At 41.8% G+C, this 20188-nt stretch overlaps 1 protein-coding gene across 2 annotated transcripts in view; it reads right to left on the reverse strand.

Moving 5' to 3' along the window:
* naa25 (N-alpha-acetyltransferase 25, NatB auxiliary subunit) overlaps window positions 1–20188 on the reverse strand; it is a 41870-nt gene that overhangs the window by 15819 nt on the left and 5863 nt on the right. For both annotated transcript variants that reach the window (XM_057819539.1, XM_057819540.1), the window contains exons 4-15: window positions 17373–17511; window positions 17185–17303; window positions 14856–14930; window positions 14672–14779; window positions 12795–12873; window positions 12598–12709; window positions 9390–9479; window positions 6638–6810; window positions 6456–6568; window positions 6189–6387; window positions 4089–4178; window positions 3725–4005 (exon numbers count right to left, since the gene is read on the reverse strand). In XM_057819539.1, coding sequence (XP_057675522.1) covers window positions 3725–4005; window positions 4089–4178; window positions 6189–6387; window positions 6456–6568; window positions 6638–6810; window positions 9390–9479; window positions 12598–12709; window positions 12795–12873; window positions 14672–14779; window positions 14856–14930; window positions 17185–17303; window positions 17373–17511 — 1578 coding nt within the window. The remainder of the gene's footprint in view (window positions 1–3724; window positions 4006–4088; window positions 4179–6188; window positions 6388–6455; window positions 6569–6637; window positions 6811–9389; window positions 9480–12597; window positions 12710–12794; window positions 12874–14671; window positions 14780–14855; window positions 14931–17184; window positions 17304–17372; window positions 17512–20188) is intronic.

Raw genomic sequence — 20188 nt, forward strand, 5'->3', positions numbered from 1 at the left:
GCCGGGAGCGAAGGGCCTTTCTCCGGTGAAAATGGCGGGGAGTGAATGAGTTAGAGATCAAGCCAATGAGTGCCTTTTGCCCCTCAACTGACGCCGTAGTTTCCTGTTTACTAGGGGTCCATTGAACCTTTCATTCATTTGAGTGTTGTCTTCACAACGTGCATCATAGTTTGTATATTGTGACTAAATATTGCATCCGGTGTGTTTATTGAGCTAAACGAGTTGCTAAAATGTTTAAATAGAGTTTGACCAAAGTCTGAGTAAGTTTTGTGTAGTTTGCATATCTATTTTGATTGGGAATTTGTGAATGCCAGTTCTCTTTGCATTGTTGTTTAACTGTGTGAAAATAGGGCCTCTTTAATACAGATTGAAGCGCTTTTCTTTTTGTCAACATTTTTTTGAAAAATATGAAAATTATTTTTGTATTTTCACTATATGATAGTTGCGAAGGAATTGCCAAAGCTTATGCCAATCAATGGCGCGGTCCGAGCTACGAATCTGAACGCCTTTGTCCACTCGTCTTTCTCTGACTCTTAGATCTCAATGTGCAAAATAAGGCGTCGTTATAATCTGTAGAGCATTAATACATTTATTCGTATTCCGCGTCGCTTATTCACCGGGAAGCAACCGGCAGGATGATCAATAATCTGGACATCTTCTCTTGCGTGACCAAAATAAGGTAAGATGTCATTAGACGTCATTAGACGTCTCGGTAGAGGCAAATGTTTTTGTGTATTGTGATGCACGGCCCTGGGTTAGCCGCAAAAATAATCAAACTGCTGTGTTTCACTGTATGCCCTAATCATATGTAAAGCACAAGGCAGCTCTGGATGCTAACTATCTATATAATAATATTGGAATAGGCTGGATCACACAACAGTTTACTGTGAAGATCTGCAAACAGTTTTTGACAACAAACACTCTCCTGCCCTCGTCACTAGAGCAGGGGAGTGCTGTCACTAGCGAAGTTGACACATGAACGCTACTCGACTCCCGTCTTTCCTGGTCGTTTTGCTTTTGTTGTCCTTCACATTAATGTTCCACTTGGGTTCAAATTGGAAAGACAGAACCGATGGCATGTTAATGTAGTTAAAGAGTGACACGGTGGAAGTCCGGCAATGTGGCCAATGGCCATGTGACGTCACTGCCCTGCGACGTCAACAACAATGGCGACCTACTCGTTAAACTAATTTCACAAATTGTATAAAAACGAAAACATCAAGAGGGGATTTTATATTAAATTATTTTAACCCATAATAACATTTATCTTTTGAGAACTACAAGTGTATCCGTGGATCCCTTAAAATATACCGTATATAAATTGATACTGTATTTTACACACATATATACGCCTTCATTACCGTATATTATCATATGGTATAGCATATAAAGAAAAGTCGTAATTTACGAGATGAAATTCTAAATAAGGAAAAAGTCATATGTAAATTTTTCATACTTCATGTAATATAAATGGATGCAGCGCAGCTAAATTGTAATATTACAACTACATAACTATGTATTGCGAGATAAAATTCATAATATGGAGAAAAAAAAATATTATGAGGCAACTTTTAAAAACTTTACGTAATACGTATGATGCATGATGATAAGTATGCAACACTGCTAAATTGTAAATTATGACTTTTTAGTATTTTTTTTATATTTGAATTAATATATTTAGTAAAGGAATTGTAAATTATGACTACTTAGTATTTCTTTATATTTAAATTATATATTTAGTAAAGGAATTATTTAAATTCTATAGCTATTCAATAGTGATTGCCATAATTTCCCGAATATAACGCGCACTTTTCCCCCCCAAAATCAACTTGTAAAATCATGGTGCGCATTATAAACTGGTACATGGATGGAGATGGATACATACTGTATATATATATATTAAGGGTGTAATGGTACATGTATTTGTATTGAACCGTTTCGGTACGTGGTCCTTGGTTCGGTACGGTGGCGTACCGAACGAGTTTCTGACGTAATGTAAAGTGCTGTCGAATTTAGCGCGTTAATGGGCGGGAATTAATTTTTTAAATAAATCACGTTAAAATATTTGACGCATTTAACGCAAGCGCGGAATGCCCCCTCATGCTTCCCATAATCCCACTGTTACGTCCCACGGACGGCTGCTAAGGGCATAACATAAAACAAGCCATGCATACAAGTTGCAAGTGGACACAAATTTATTCACGCAAGTGGAACTCGCACTGAACAAAATATACAAAATGCGGAAGAAGCTGGCTTCAGCTTAAGCCCAGGCCAAAACAACACACAAAATGAAACTACACTTGAACCCCACCCGCTAAGTAAACCCTGATCGTAAAAAAGAAAAAACAATACAGCCACTACCCTGGCTTCTACACTAAACAAAACGGGTTGAACGAAAACGGCAGTTTACCTCTACTGCTACGGTGCTCTTATTTACAGTGGAGAACAAAAACGATCCAATAACCAATGAACACAAAATACCTCACCGAAAAAGCGGGAGTATAACAAAATAGCGATCAAATGCACAAGTGAATGAATGGCGAGCAAACAGCTGGTGAGGAGGTACACGGCACGTATGCTGTCAAATGCCAAGTTGTGAACTCAGTGTTGACTGTAAAATGACGAGAGGTCAGATGACCTTTGTTAACGCTGCCTTTATTTGGTTAACAAGACTCAGGCACAATACAACACAAACGCGGGTATGCAAGCTCAAACAACGGCCTAATTGTATTACCCAGAGCCGTATTACCGTGTATCGGATTAGCTGCCGTAAAGCAAGTGTCGTTATTGCCGAAAATGTAAACAAAGCGCTGCATAATGGATACATGTCAGACAGCGGCTAGTTCGGGTGGCCCGTCCGCGGCGGTGACATTGTCTGCCCGTCCGGCGTCAATCAGAGTACGCCGCATTGGGAGGGGAGGCAGCCAGCTGGCGGACGTGGCGAACAGATGACTGACAGTCTCAAAAAAGATAACAATTAAACGGCCAGGGCCGTCGCACCACTCAGAAGTGCAGTGAGCAGCGTGGGTAACGGTTAAATGTTAACATGGAAGATGGCTGGCCCTCTGGGTGGAGAATTCAAATTAAAAAAGAATATTGATGGAACAATTCTTCACTTCAGTGTTACAACTGTTCAATTTTGCACATCAGATATTTGTTTTAAAGAAAAAGTCTTAGCCAAAGTTATTTTTATTTTCAAAATATCTACATTTCAGAATATTGTATTTTCTATTTTTGAGCAGAATTCTAGCTTTGTGTAGGCTAATGTTCGTATTTTTGAAAGCACAAAAGTGTGTCATAAACAACTAGCACATTTATATTTTGCGTTTTCTTACTGTACCGAAAATGAACCGAACCGTGACCTCAAAACCGAGGTACGTACCGTACCGAGATTTTTGTGTACCGTCACACCCCTTTTATATGTATATTATATATAAAAAACGATTTTTTTGTAATTGACACGGCCATGTTGTGTTGAAGAAACGTATGCGGCGATCCGTTGCCGACCATTACGGTACGTGACGTCACTATTTTGTTTCGGTAATACTTCACTCTGATTGGTCGAATGATTTCGTCTGTGTTTTTACAATGATAGAGAAATAGCCACTTCAAACGTGGGCATCCATGGCTCATAGTTGTGTCTGGTTAATAAGTGTGGTACCCTCTTTAGTGTGCAATATTTTTCAGGAGAGTGACGTGGAGGCAGGCAGGCAGGCAGACTCACATCTTTCTGGTTGGAGTGGAAAAACCTGAGCGAGGAGTTGCAGGCTTGGGACGCTGCGGCAAAGTGTCCCAAGGACTGAGCGTAGCGCGTCAGGAGGAAGCCGATGGTGTCGTGCTGCACGTGCTTGGCATCCAGGCTGGCGTAAAGCTCTGCCACCGGCTCGAAGGCGCCCAGCCGGCAGTACAGGAGCAGCAGCAGCAGCTTGAACTGAGCGTTGCTCGGGCTGTTGGCCAAGCCTTCCTGAAGGAGCCCCAGACTCTGACACGCCATTTTTTCGTCTCCTGATCGACCCAACGAGCGAGAATGCGTCATGCCAAGAGAGCGAGCGAGACATGGCGAAGACGGAAGCAAAAGGGACTCTCACCGCTTTCCGTCCACAAGTCGATGTAGACGTGAGCCGCCATCAGGCAGTACATGTCGGAAAACTGAAGCTCCGTTTTCAGCGCGTTCTTCCCTGGGGAAAATGGCAAAAAGACACTTTGAGAAATACAGTGATCCGTCGCTACTTTGCGATTCAAACTTCGCACCCTCAGTCCGTCAGTTTTTTTTTTTCGATTAAAAAATACATATTAGATGTCCCGATCCGATCACGTAGTATCACTTTCCCTCCTGCTGCTTTTCTTGTTCCTAAATTGCACTGGAGTTGCTTGTTAAAGTTAACGATGACTGGCAGGCTTTAAGGTTTTATCTAGCCAGATACGCTTGGAAGCCAAAATTTCAGTTTCAAGGTTGAAGTCAGTACATGTGAAGTTTGCCAGGGACTATCTGAATGGTGCAGAGGGGTCATGGGAGAAATTCATGTGGTCAGATGAGACCAAAGCAGAACTTTTTGGTGCAAACTTTCCTCGTTGTGTGTGGAGGAAAAAGAAGGGTGAGTACAATCCCAAGAACACCATCCCCACTGTGAAGTAGAGAGGTGGAAACCTCGTGCTTTGGAGCTGCTTTTCGGGAAAGGGGACAGGACGACTGTACTGTACAGCAGAGGATGAATGGGGAAACGTATTGTCAGATTTTGAGCCACAACTTCCTTCCCTCAGTCAGATACTTGAAGATGAGTCGTGCCTAGATCTTCCAACATGACAATGATCTGAAGCACACAGCCAAGCTAACTTAGGAGTGGCTCCTCAAAAAGCACATCATTTTCTGGAGTCGCCTAGCCAGTCTCCAGACCTCAATTGGGTAGAAAATCTTTGGATGGAGCTAACTGAAACTTCGTATTTCTCAACGATAGCCCCGAAACCTTGACAGGTCTAGAGAAAATTATTGTGGAGGAATGGACCAAAATACCTGTTTCCAAATGTGAAAACCTGGTGAAGAACTACAGAAAGAATCTGACGTCTGTAATTGCAAACAAAGGCTTCTGCACTAAATATTAGCACCGATTTTCTCAGAGGTACAAATACTTATGAACCCCAGTAAATTACAAATAAATTGTTGAAAAATCATACAATGTGAGTTCCGGAGATCATGTCTCTATAAGTGAAAATGCATCTATAAGTGAAATTTCAGACCTGTACCGATTTTCTAAGTGGGTGAACTTGCAAAATCACAAGGGGTGCAAATATTTCTGCTCATCACTGTATATACATAAAAGTTTTTTTTTTTTTAGTATACTTTGGTGAAAAAAAGTGAAAAAACATGTCTTATATGTATCTCTCTCCAATGCTAAATCCAAATAAATACAATGAGTTAGAGGTTAGATTTTGTGCCCGAACCCGACCCGACATTCAGGTCTGGTCGGGCCCACATTTTAAGCATTCACGTTCGGGTCAGGTCGGGTCGGGCCGCCATGCCGGACTAATAAATTATTTTTTTTTAATTAATAAATAAATTTTAAAAATGGAGAGCAGGCTCTCTGTATTGCGCTTTTGCTTGTGCGTGTGCACGAACGCCGTGGCGCCGGCCGCTTTTTCTTCTTGTCCTCCCGCTGTACCGTTTGCGCACTGCCGAGGCACCGCCCTCATTTTCATTTCCTTGTCAGAGAGGCGCGTCCATGTGAGAACAATATCCCACACACTCAGAAATATGTTTAACAAACTTTCCCAGCGTTATTTCGTTGTGTGAATGCTTCGATAATTCTCAAAAAAATATGTAGATTATTTAAACATTAAGAAACCTTGCGTTTTTTTCTGCCAACTCGAAGAAATGAAAATAAATTGCTGCTGCTGCGTTTTTTCCGCGTCACTCAAAAAAAAAAATAAATAAATAAATAAATAAATCCGGTTTTTCGGGCTCGGGCCTGCAAATCTAGTTAAGTGATCGAGCTCGGGCCGGGTCGGGCCTTAATACCAGCGGGCCGTGTCGGGTCGGGCTGGATTTTTTAGGCCCGAACTAGGCTCTACAATGAGCACACACACACAACAAAAATAATAAATTGAACATCTATCGTCATCAGTGGCAGCCGACGAGTTAACGGACAATTGCTTAGCAATGTTTCGCTCGTTGGAAATCCACGCATCCTCACCAAACTTGAGGCCGTGTCGATAGTGCGCCTTGAGCTCATCGGCGAGCCTCAGCTTGGCGGCGGAGTCCATGGCGTGATGCAGGCCCAGCGCCCGACTCAGCTGACACGCGCACAAGTGCCTCTGTAACGATTTGGCGTCATCTGGAAAGGCCGAGCCGTCGGGTCCCCTGGGTGCAGCCTCGCTCAGCCGCTCCGCCAACTAAAAGCGCCCACAGTCACGTTCTGCGGAGGGGCATCTGAACACGGCACGAGGCGGCGCTCGCTCACCTGCTCGTGTTGCTCGGCGTCTAGCAGGTGCAGGTAAACGTTGAGGTCGGTGACGCAGCAAGGCTTGTCGCCAAACTTGACGAAAAATTGCACCATCAGCTCCAAAGGCTCTCCTGGGCGCAACAAAAAATGTGCGCTTGAAAAACAAAAGGAAACGAGCAAACCGCAGCTTTCGTTCTTACCCAGCTGGCGTTCCCCGGCATGGTGGCGCTCTCGTAGTCGCTGCATGAGCTCCAGACGCGCCAGGTAAGGACCTCGCAGCGCGCGGCCATCTTTGCAGTCTTCGCCCGCGATCCTCTCCTCCACGAACAGAGTCGCCTCCGCCACCGTGTGGTGCACCTCTCCCTCTGAACAGCTGCGTGCAAGGACAGCTTTACCTTCCGCTCGGCTGAACGGCGACATACGTCCAGGCAGTTTAAACTAAGCTTGAGAATGATAAACCGATACGACCAGATATCTGGTTTTACAGGCTAGCGATTCGGCTGTATCGATAGCAAACTAACATTTCGACAGTAAACAGCCAGTAATTCATAGATGTATCGATAGTACGACAAGGACTCGGCTATCGCGAGCACATATACCAGTTATCAGTGTTGGTATCATTGCTTTGCTAGTTTTATGTACCAAGCGATGTATAAATGAATGACACATACCCTAATTTTCGGACTATAAGCCCAGGGGTCGCGTCAACCGAATATTTTCCGTCGTTGACCGGTTTTTTAAAACGGTGACGGAAAAAACTGAAGTCCGTCCGTCATTTTGACAGGTTGCAATTCACACCCCAGACCACAGGGTGGCGAGTGAGCATCTTAATTAGCCATTGTCTCTCTTAATGCATGACGTCGTTGGCTATTTTGTCAGAATATTGTAGCGTCACCAGGGTCTGGCGGCGGCACCGTGATTGACACATCAACGCGAGGTTCTTATTGGTGCACCCGGTGTGCCAGCGCGTCATCAAATTGGTGGACTAGATTGCCGCCTGTGTAAAGACCCCAATCACATGACGTCACAACTCCGCCCCCCTTGACTGGAGCCGCCATATTGTGTGTCAGCTCGTCGTGTTTACACATTACCGCTACGTACATGGCTCCTATTACGGCGTGTTTTTCTGCTCGTTAACATGAATAATCAAAATGGTGAAAGCGTGTGTGGCGGTTGGTTGCAGTAACAGAGAAGATAGACTGAGAGACTTGAAGTTCTACCGTATTCTGAGAGACCCGAAGAGGAGAGCGAGATGGACTGCTGTAATTCGACAAGAAATCTGGGCACCAAACGATCACCACAGACTATGTAGGTATGTATGTGACCCCAAGAATCGTCGCACTTCAAGTTAGACAGCACACATCATATAACATGAACAGCCACTACTCACAGTCATGGTTGCCTCAACTTCCCATCATGCATTTCGATCGTGACGGGCGTGTCATAACTACGCCAGAGCAAACGAAACCACAGTCGCGCATGCTAAAACAATGGACAAACAACACGAGCGCTGATGCCAGCTTGCCAGGCGGAAGTTACGAATGACAGCGATTGATTTTCAACGCACTTCATGTGCTCTCAAATTTTCCAACCGATCAGAAATTGCAACATTGTGTTAAAAATAGCCGCGAATACAGCGATTACAAAGTAAACACTACAAACTTTCTTTAAATAAAGGATTACTTATGTTTGATCATGGATGGGCATGTAAAAAGCTCTCCTCGTACACATATGGTCATGTTAGCTGCATAAGAACTGCAGCCGCCCTCCTCCACCAAGTCTCTCGCTGTTTACGACTCCGCCGTGTAGTATAGCATTATTTTGCCATATTCGTGTTAATCATTTGGCAGCTACGCGCTCCTCCGACGTCGGCCGGTCTGTCCGGCGGTCATTGTCCAGCCGCTTCCCACCAAACGAGCCCTCTGTCCTCAGCAGGGGAACGACGAGCTATACCTTGTTTGCAGCCGGGCGGGTTGTCGATCGGCGAAGACAATCGACAACCCGGTCGTCATGTGAAATGATCCCGGCCAGTTATGTGTGAATTTCCGCTTCGAAGACTTTGAAACATCACTCGGGTTAGCATGTCGGCTAGCTGTCACGCCCCTTGGTTTGTTTACATTCTCCGAAACCGGGGAAGGGAAATGACATAAGCCGGACTTAGGTGGCATAAAATATCATTCGAGAGGTGCAACAGTGAAGGTGAAGTTGACAGTTTTGACCATTATGGAGTAATTTTGCCATGTCGTCCTGAATTAATGCATTTTTATTATTTTATATTCCATTTAGCACAAGACTTATTTGTCATATCATGCCATTTATTTAGCTATTGGTGAAAATACTTGGATAAAAAGAATACCCTGTAAAAATATTGAAGTAGAGAGACTGAAACAATGACATTTTGCGGCTCTCTTCGTCACGTTTTCCTCGTTCTGAATAATTCCCCCTCAAAATTGAGCCCATTCCCCCGCTGACGTCATCCACCTGTTGGGGATGCTCCAGCCCTATAATGGTAGGCGTGGCTAACCGGAAGATTAAAAGACTAATTTCTCGTCATATGCGCTTTGCTAAATTGTTGTATGTAGTCGAATCGTCTCAAAATATGATTCAAATTCATATAATAATGCTATTTAAGACTTTTTTTCTCATGTCATGCGCACTTTAATTGCAGGTAAAAAATAACATTGTTTTACTCATTAAACCAAATATATCAACAAAAATGCATATTCTCACTGGGGAAAAAGTTAGGACACCCAACCACCTAATAGCTAGTGAACTGAATATTTCATGGGTTCTCATAATTTTTTTCACATGACTCAATAAAAGAGGTCATTCAACTCGTTGTGAGTCGACATATGATCACAAACGTTACGAAACTATTTTTTTCAATGTTGAAAAGTTACCTAGTGTTTCTCTAATTGCCATCTGGAAAATTCATGAATGACTGGTACTTACTGTTCTCCTTCCTCCGGCGGAGCCCACGATTGATCCATAAGGTGGAAGAGCGAGTCAAAGTAGGCCAGAAAGAATTGCCAATCGTCAGGACTGTGAGCGGAGTGACAACACGGCGGAACAGTTAGGTCAAAGCCAGTCGAAGACATTTCAAAATGAATAAACTCTTCAAATAGTTAACTCATTTAACTCACTTTAAATCTTATTGTACTCTGTACAATAACAATAAAGGCTTTCTATTCTATTCATTGACTGCATTGACGCTGCTGGTAGTCCTTGGATGTCTACCAGGCACAATCTCATTTCAATTCATAGCCGACTCACAAATGGACTGCACATGATTGGATGTCTGTCATTGTCAAAGACACTGAAAGAGCTAATCTATGAAATAATAATTGAGGGATTTCAGAGATTATCAATTTATTTCCTGATGAATCTTATTTTGAGATTTATTTATGCAACCTAACATCGTCAACGGCAACAAATTAAAAGATTCATCTATCAAATCAATCATAAAAATGAAATATTAATGTTAAAGCAACACTTGGTAACTTCAAAATTGAATTTTTGGTAACTTTAAAATTACCAAAAATCGAAAATCACCCAAAATCAAAACATTTTGGTCGTTTTTAGCGACGCCGGTGGACAAAAGCGGTAGTGTTTTGCCTTAAAGTGCCTGTGACACGAAAAAGCATTTTTATTTCATAATACGTCAGTGCTCCGGATTGACTGCTGACCATCTACGGCGTGCCGGTGTTGTGCCGAGCACGCCGAATGGTTTGGCCAATTTTCTATTTTTGCTGGGGACGCTTCCGTCAAAATGGGCGGATCCAGGCCTGGAGTCAACAGCCCAGTGTCTTATCAACAGATTAAACATCAGCGAACATGGACAAAGAACATTTCATTATGGAGGTGGAAGGTTGTACATGCACTTCTGGATTTTTACAACGAAATTTGCCAAAACATTGCTACCGACTTGGCTGCTACGAACAACCTCGCTTTGACAACGAACAGCTGCTTCAAACTCGTCCTGTTTACGAAAGTCGATTGTCATATGCTGGTGTTGTGCAGTAATGAGCAGACGTGACTTCTATGGCGTTTGCTAACTTTTTTAATGCGCGCACACACTAAATATCATGAAATAGCAAACTAGATATTCCATGTCCCATGCCATTGGCTACGTGAGCCCAGGATGATTATGGGACACGTAGTCCATATACTACATCGATGAATTATAAACCGCCATAACTGAATAGAAGTTAAGCAGGCCAAATCAATCCATACCAGTGACTATAGATAATGCTGCAAATATTGTTAATTCAGTACGTGACCCATATGGATTCAGACCACAAATAGGATGTTTTGCTCATGTTGTAAACCTAGCTGCTAAGCGCTGTAGCAATCAACAATGTGCCCCGCCTCACTTTACAAACAGTAAAAAATGTTCTCAGCACTTTTATACAAAATTTCTTCAGATCAGTAAGAAGTAAGCACATAAAAATTATGCACTAAAATGCATGTTTATATGATGGCAATTTAATTTTTGCTCGTTAGCAAAAAAAAAAAAAAAAAAAAAAAAAAAAAAAAAAAAAAAAAGGAACAAAAAATACATTTGTTTTTGTTTTGTTTTTCAGAGCATTAAACGCATTTAATCGAATCAAAAATTGTGTCCCCCGTATCGAAAATCGTACCGAACCGTGACTTAACTGTATCGTGGCATCCCTATGGGACACCATAGCTGAAGCTGAGGGGAAGTTTTCATTTGCCTAAATCAGACATGTCCAAAGTCCGGCCCGGGGGCCAAATGCGGCCCGTGGACAAATTTCATCCGGCCCCCAGGCTCTGTCATAAAATCAATAACGTCTGGCCCGCACACAGACTTAATAAATTGGTCAGCAGTACTGCTACCAGCATATGAAGTAGCTTACACACTAAATGCTGCTCCTCATTTACCCACTAAAAAGCGGCATTACTCCAAGCAACATTACCCCGTGTGACCTTTTACTCCCAATTTTCTAAAATGGTGACAATCACCAAAAAAAGAAGTTGTCCGACGCTTCAAGGCTAGGTGGAAATTCGACTATTTCTTCACTAAAATACGCAACAACTGCATCTGCGTCATTTGCAAAGAGACAGCTGCTGTTTTTAAAGAGTTCAATGTATTACCAGACAAGACACGCTGACATGTACGACAAGATTACAGGGAAGATACGTCGCGAGAAATTGAAGCAACTTGAAGCTAGTTTAATGTTACAGCAGCAGTGTTTCACAAGAGGCCGAGAGTCGAAAGAGAACGCCACAAAGGCTATTTGCGAGTTGAAATTATTAATTAAAAAAACAATAATAATGCAAATGTGACACACATAATGGCTTGCTAAAATTTGCTTAAATATACTGTTCTACGTAAAGGATGTCAGCCAAGGTCGGCCCCCCACATTTTTACCACACCAAATCTGGCCCCCTTTGCAAAAAGTTTGGACACCCCTGGCCTAAATGCTTAAGTTTTTAAGTGCAATTTTATTTTTTTTCTTGAAAAACACATTTAATTTATTCTGTGTTCCTGAGCGGTTTTAATATTGTTGTCTTTTACTTAAGAGGCATGGTCTATTGTTTTAGTTGTGATTTCTTAAACAATATTTTTTAATTTAAGAGTAAACATCGCGTTTAAATGGGTGTACTTGATCTATTAATATATATTCTCACTGTGTTATTGTAAATCGTTTTTTTAAAAAATTGGAGCGGCACAATAATATCGCATATTGCAATAATTTATGGGATAAATTATCGCACACAAAAATTTTTTTAATCGCAACAGGCCTACAGTCAGCAAATTTGTAGTTTTTTTTTTGTGTGTGTGTGGCGGGGTTCCTGCCACCCTCCTAAAACTTAATTAGTGCTGGTAAAAGCCATACAGACCCCTTCAAGATGCTGTATGAAGAGGTGTCATTCAACTAGTTGTCAGTCGACATCTCAAATGTTTTGAAAATATTTTATAACGGTTGCAAAGTTACCTAGTGAAAAGTTACCTAGTGTTGCTTTCAATGAAATACATTTTTAAAAATTATATATAGAATTAGTGAAAAAAAGCAATAAATGTATTTTTCTTCAATTATATAATACCATATGAAAACAGGTACACCTGCAGTTTAGTCAGGGTGCTTATGTGTATGAGAGTTGGCGGGTTCTGCGGTCAACAAGAGGAAATTCTTACTTGTTGAGAAGGAGCTTGCGAGCCAGAGCGTTGCACTCGGGCCAACGGCGAAGTCGCCGGTACAACATCATGCACTTGCTCTCTCGACTCTGAAGCTCGCTGGTCAGCTTCTCTGCGGCCGGCGATATGACACAGTGAGGAGGCGTAGAAGCCGGAAAGAAGAATGTCTGTGTCTCTCTCTCTCTCTCCATGCTTACCTCCTAGTGGACCTTTGATGACTTCCAAAGCCTCTTGACATTTTCCCAAGCGCTCGAGGATCATAAAGTAGAGCTGCACCTGCCGTCACACACCACACACAACTTTCAATAATGCAAAGAAAACGAAGGTCCAGGGACAGAAAGTCAGTCATACAATTTTCCAGTATCATTAAAGGGAACCACGGAGAAAAGACTTGCAGTTCTTAAAAGAAAAATGTTAGTATTGTCAGGGAAGTTCAATTTTCCACCCCAAAGACAAGCAACAATCAATAACTCAAATAAGAGAAAGAATCAAACTCAGCCAAGGATTGCCTGCTTCGAAGACTTTATAAACATATATAAATATATCAAGGGTAAGAATGGTGCGATCCAGTCAAGTGCTGTGATCACGCAGTTGTACAGTGAGACAAAGTGAGCCAAGTTCCTTTATACTATTGAAAGGGCTTTACCTAAGGATGCTTACTGTGAAACAGAAGTGAAAATTATTACAGCCCAACCAGGGGATTTTCCACAGAAAAACATCCTGAGTTATGACCTTGGAAACTAGCTCTGGCTGGTACAAGAGGGAGTCCTATCTTGATAAGGCAGTCAACAGGTGCCATTGTTGAAGTTCAAAGGAATATATGAAGCACACGTATTTGGAACGCACGAAGCTGAATACAGTCTCACATGCAGGCATATACGTGTATATACAGTGGGGAGAACAAGTATTTGATACACAGTCAATGGGAAAACCCATTGGCAGTGTATCAAATACTTGTTCTCCCCACTGTATATATACACGTGTATATATATATATATATATATATTTTTTTTTTTATTATTAAATTTATTAGGATCATGGGAGCTTCCACTTGGGGAAAATATATACATACAGTATATCCTGTACTTACATAATAAAAAATATACACATATATATACATATATATATATTATATATACACCAGGGGTCGCGTTAACCGAATATTTTCCGTCGTTGACCGGTTTTTTAAAACGGTGACGGAAAAAACTGAAGTCCATCCGTCATTTTGACAGGTTGCAATTCACACCCCAGACCACAGGGTGGCGAGTGAGCATATTAATTAGCTATTGTCTCTCTTGATGCATGACGTCGTTTGCCTTACTCGGAAAAATGTCAAGGCAACTGAGTGTTTGCCTGGCACGGCCAGACTGTTCTCCCTGTATATTTCAAACACTGAGAGAAAAGTCTGGGACACAGCCTCTCGAGTAGGCACAAAATCAATCGACAAATCAGATTTGTTTATTTGCGCGACGCGTTCTTCACGAGCAACGTCACTCTTGCGCGCCGAAAGCCGTCTCAACAACAACACGGTTGGCGAACGGGAAAGCCGAGAATGTTCCAATCCGCAGTAAATTCAGTTTTAAATTAGCTAAAACACATCGACACCAGTCATTGACAACAGTCTGTCTCGCGCTAGCCATGTTGAATAAACTCCGTTCTCCTCGTAAGTTTACTTTCGCGCGCAAGTCCCTCGTCCTGCCCTCGTCGCTTTGCTAACGGCACGTCTGCCCGTCGCTGATTGATGCACTCCGCTGTCTGTTTGCCTCTTGTTAAGCTTGTTCGGACATAATAATAATTAAAAATGAATGAAAACTAAATACTATTGAATATGTCATTATTATCATTTTTAAAATGTGACGGGTAAAAATAGATTATGACCGGATTTTTATGACACTTGTCTGTCAAAATGACAGACAACGAAAAAGTCTAGCGCAACCTCTGATACACACACACACACACACATATATAAATGGAGTTGTATCGGTTTCGGCCGATACTGCACAGCCAAGTATCGGTATCCGGGCAAAAAAAAGGTATCGGTGCAACAGTGATTTCAACCTTTGACAAATCTCACCTCTGCTTCTGCTTCAATTTTGTCTTCTTTGACCATCTTCTCCACCATGCGTTCGGCCAGGGGGAGGAACATGGTTTGAGAAAGTTTTTCATCCTGTGCCGAGATGGCCTGAAGTACAACCCCGAGGTGGCGTTCAAAGAAAAATTGTCGCGATGGATAGTGAGAATGACAGATCTATATGTACCTGCATGACCAGACTCATGACGGACCAGAAGTAGTAGGGATTCTTGGGGACAATTTTGTACAAGGCCATACCTGCCTGTAGGGATGAAAGAAAAAATCATGGTATTCAAATCTAATGTTTTGTTTTCTAGCTACAGTGCCTTGCAAAAGTATTCGGCCCCCTTGAACCTTGCAACTTTTCGCCACATTTCAGGCTTCAAACATAATGATATAAAATTTTATTTTTTGTCAAGAATCAACAACAAGTGGGACACAATCGTGAAGTGGAACCACATTTATTGGATAATTTAAACTTTTTTAACAAATAAAAAACTGAAAAGTGGGGCGTGCAATATTATTCGGCCCCCTTGCGTTAATACTTTGTAGCGCCACCTTTTGCTCCAATTACAGCTGCAAGTCGCTTGGGGTATGTTTCTATCAGTTTTGCACATCGAGAGATGGACATTCTTGCCCATTCTTCCTTGCAAAACAGCTCGAGCTCAGTGAGGTTGGATGGAGAGTGTTTTTGAACAGCAGTCTTCAGCTCTTTCTACAGATTCTCAATTGGATTCAGGTCTGGACTTTGACTTGGCCATTCTAACACCTGGATACGTTTATTTTTCAACCATTCCATTGTAGATTTGGCTTTATGTTTTGGATCATTGTCCTGTTGGAAGATCTCCGTCCCAGTCTCAGGTCTTGTGCAGATACCAACAGGTTTTCTTCCAGAATGTTCCTGTATTTGGCTGCATCCATCTTCCCGTCGATTTTAACCATCTTCCCTGTCCCTGCTGAAGAAAAGCAGGCCCAAACCACGATGCTGCCACCACCATGTTTGACAGTGGGGATGGTGTGTTCAGGGTGATGAGCTGTGTTGCTTTTACGCCAAACATATCGTTTTGCATTGTGGCCAAAAAGTTCCATTTTGGTTTCATCTGACCAGAGCACCTTCTTCCACATGTTTGGTGCGTCTCCCAGGTGGCTTGTGGCAAACTTTAAACCAGACTTTTTATGGATATCTTTGAGAAATGGCTTTCTTCTTGCCACTCTTCCATAAAGGCCAGATTTGTGCAGTGTACGACTGATTGTTGTCCTATGAACAGACTCTCCCACCTCAGCTGTAGATCTCTGCAGTTCATCCAGAGTGATCATGGGCCTCTTGGCTGCATCTCTGATCAGTTTTCTCCTTGTTTGAGAAGAAAGTTTGGAAGGACGGCCGGGTCTTGGTAGATTTCCAGCGGTCTGATGCTCCTTCCATTTCAATATGATGGCTTGCACAGTGCTCCTTGAGATGTTTAAAGCTTGGGAAATCTTTTTGTATCCAAATCCGGCTTTAAACTTCTCCACAACATTATCTCGGAACCTGCCTGGTGTGTTCCTTGGTTTTCATAATGCTCTCTGCACTTTAAACAGAACCCTGAGACTATCACAGAGCAGGTGCATTTATACGGAGACTTGATTACACACAGGTGGATTCTATTTATCATCATTGGTCATTTAGGACAACATTGGATCATTCAGAGATCCTTACTGAACTTCTGGAGTGAGTTTGCTGCACTGAAAGTAAAGGGGCCGAATAATATTGCATGCCCCACTTTTCAGTTTTTTATTTGTTAAAAAAGTTTAAATTATCCAATTAATGTTGTTCCACTTCACGATTGTGTCCCACTTGTTGTTGATTCTTGACAAAAAAATTAAATTTCATATCTTTATGTTTGAAGCCTGAAATGTGGCGAAAGGTTGCAAGATTCAAGGGGGCCGAATACTTTTGCAAGGCACTGTATAAAGACGATATAATGAGACATTTTTTTAACCCTATATTGCCAAATGTATCACATTTGATACACCTAAAATTTCTTGATTTTGAGACTAAATCAGAATTTTGACATTTCTTTTTGAAAACAAAATGGATGCAAGTCAACACATGCATCTGCAGGTTCCATGAAAAAAACAGGATTTAGCAAGGGTTCTAGATATCTGAGCGCTTATTACACATATTCATTTTGACTTTCCTTTTTACAAATTTGAAAAAAATGTTTCATTAGGACCTCATTTTTCAAATTTTGGGATTCTCTGATAACTGCTTCATATTGCTGGCATTGAAGGGTTTAATTTAAAAGGTTTTTTTGAGGCATTTAAAGTGTGATTTGCACGAAAATCCGGGTAACATCGGCTGGAGATTTTTTTTAAAAAACATTTTTTAAAATTGAAGAGCAACGTCCCATTTAATAAAAATGATCAATGAGACATTTGGGGCAACAACGGTTCCTAAGACGTACAGTTGGTCAATGGCCATTTTGGGAGCGTAGTTTGCGAAAAGTCAATTTGATGACGGTAGGTGGGGGTCATACCTGCTGCATCTTTTTGTACTCGCCGACACGGGCGTACGCCATGAAGAGGTGCGAGTGGTACTCCTCGCTGAGCGGCACCTTCTTCACCGCCACCTCATACAGTTTGGTCACCAACTCGGCTGGAAGCCACACACACGCACATGAGTTGAAGCACGCTGCCGCGGAGCGATGCGTTCTTTTGCACTCACGCCGATGCATCTCCCTGTAGAGTATCGTGAGCGCTTGAAGGGAGTTGTCATCCGTAGGCTCCAGCGAGGTCACCTCCTGCGCTAGGGAGAAGGCTTCGTCCTGTTTGCCTGTCCGCTGGAGTCCGATGGCCTTCAGCACCTGTCAAAAAAGGAGACGCCATGAAAAAAAACAAACTATTTGGCCGATCGAAACGAGGGTTTTTAAAAAGGTGACCGGAGTGAAGATTTGCGAAATCAGCCTTTGATGCATCGTCATGTACGGCAGACCAGGAGTGCAAAAAATAAATTTAAATAAATTATTAAATGTGTCATTAACACTAGAAGTTTTTTTGGGAAAGAAATACCAGACCAGAGAATATTAGAGAGACGGGTGGAGTTGTTGGTGCGTCTTGCAAAGGAATTGGCTTGCTCTCATGTAGACGCAAAGAAGGCGCTGAAGGAAAAATTGCTTCGGCAACCACCTCCAACACCCAGCCCCGGGAAAAGGGCAAGGTGTCATATGTAACCACATAAAATCAGTTTTTTTTTTTGTTTCTTTAATACACCTTCCCTTGTACTGTAGGCAAACTGCAGCTTTTGGAAAATGTAAAAAGGTTGTCCACCCGATTGCCTGCCTGAGCGGTCCACTGTCCAACAAAGCCAAGACAGCCCTCCCTCACAAACACTCAAGATGCCAATTAGAGCAATCCAACACTGGTTTTGCAAGTGTGAATGGGAATGACTTATGAGGACCATAGTGCTCACAAAAGATATGCTGAATTGGGTCAGATGAGCCTTCTCAGGTTACAAAAATGATTTGTATCAACTGATCCACCCTTGGTAGTTATAGTGTTAAAGTGCCTATGATACCAAAAAGGCAGGTAGATGGGCGCACGGGTGGCCCGGGGGACCACCCTGGATTCCCGGGGGGCCCTTTGCTGGGCAGTGGGAGGAGGGATGGGCTGCGCTGTCCATGAAAAGAAATAAAGCCTGGTGTCAGGACAATATAATAAGATTTGGTACGTTAAATGTAAGAAATGATTTATCGCGCATCACTACATGAAGCAGGATGATTGTATGTTTAGTCCCATTGACTGGATGAATACGTATGTCCTTTTTTTTTTTTTTTTTTTTTTTATTGTTTGGGCCTAAAAAATCCAGCCTGACCCGGCCGGCCCGAGGCCGATCAATTAACTTGATTTGCAGGCCCGAGCACAAGGATAAAACACCAAGTAGCACTGGTCCCTAATGTGCTCCAATACAGCCTGTATCATACATTTATTTTGAACACTGCAAAAACTCAAAATCCTGTCAGGACTTACAGTTTAGACTAACTTAAAACTTAACTAGGACGTAAAAATGGCTTGACACAAATAGAAATTCAATTGAAACACGTGGAAAAAAATCAGAACTTTTAAGTGATGTGTGTTATCAAGCGTAACGGCAGTTTTAGGTAATATATATATTCGGGCTGTCAAAATTATCGCGTTAACGGGCGTTAATTAATTTTTTAAATTAATCACGTTAAAATATTTGACGCAATTAACGCAGATGTCCCGCTTTGACAGATTTAAATGACAGTACAGTGAAATGCTGACTTGTGTTTTATGGAGTTTTGCTGCCCTCTGCTGGCGCTTCGGTGCGACTGATTTTATAGGCTTCAGCACCCATTACATTGTGTAAGTAATTATTGACATCAACAATGGCGGGCTACTAGTTTATTTTTTGATTGAAAATTTTACAAATTTTATTAAAACGAAAACATTAAGAGGGGTTTTAATATAAAATTTCTATAACTTGTACTAACATTTTTCTTTTAAGAACTACAAGTCCCTCTATCCATGGTTCGCTTTAACAGAATGTTAATAATGTTAATGCCATCTTGTTGATTTATTGTTATAATAAACAAATACAGTCCTTATGTACCGTATGTTGAATGTATATATCCATCTTGTGTCTTATCTTTCCATTCCAACAATAATTCACAGAAAAATAAGGCATATTTTATAGATGGTTTGAATTGCGATTAATTGCGATTAATTAATTTTTAAGCTGTAATTAACTCGATTAAAAATTTTAACCGTTTGAATGCCCTAATTTATATATATATATATACACACATATAGCCGCAGCCCTAGAATTTTCAAAGTTAAACAAGACTTTAAGATGCATATTCAATAAACATTTATATCTTTTATATTTGTGCGTCCGTCCTATCAGTGGATTTTACATTTATTTTGATCTCTTCGAACTGGCAGAAAAAAACGCAAGTTTTCTCAATGTTTAAATAGTCTACATAGTTCTATGATTATTATAAATGCATTTCAACGAAATAACGCTGGAAAAGTTTGTTAAATATATTTCTTGTATGAGAGCAAAGCTCCGCATTCATTTACATTCAGCGATTTTAACAATCAATTTGAAACGTTTCCATACCCCACTCCGAATCGCACGGCATACAGTGTTCTTACACAGATATTCAGCATCACGGATGGAATGCAAATATTGTTCCTGGCCAGAGAGCGCACAGACAGGCACACAATCTCCGCGGTTGTGAGGGCCTGACATCCGCCTCGATCAGCTGGCACAGATAACGATTCCCTCAGCTGAAAATCTATATCTTTCATGGAGAACATCTTCAGGGTACGCCAGCGGATTCTGGCTGTCTCCAAAAACCCGTGCCCTCCGAAGAGAGCCCCTCACAATCCGCTCGCCAATGTCGTACGGGTTGCCCAGGTACGCTGTCATCGTCAGGAGAACACGTCCGCGGAGGAGTGCTGTTTAGAGCGTGGTTAATTGGAATCCTGGGGTTAAGCAAGATCTAACTCTGAGACATT

The sequence above is a fragment of the Corythoichthys intestinalis genome, chromosome 17 (genome assembly GCF_030265065.1).
Source record: "Corythoichthys intestinalis isolate RoL2023-P3 chromosome 17, ASM3026506v1, whole genome shotgun sequence".
Classification (NCBI taxonomy): domain Eukaryota; kingdom Metazoa; phylum Chordata; class Actinopteri; order Syngnathiformes; family Syngnathidae; genus Corythoichthys; species Corythoichthys intestinalis.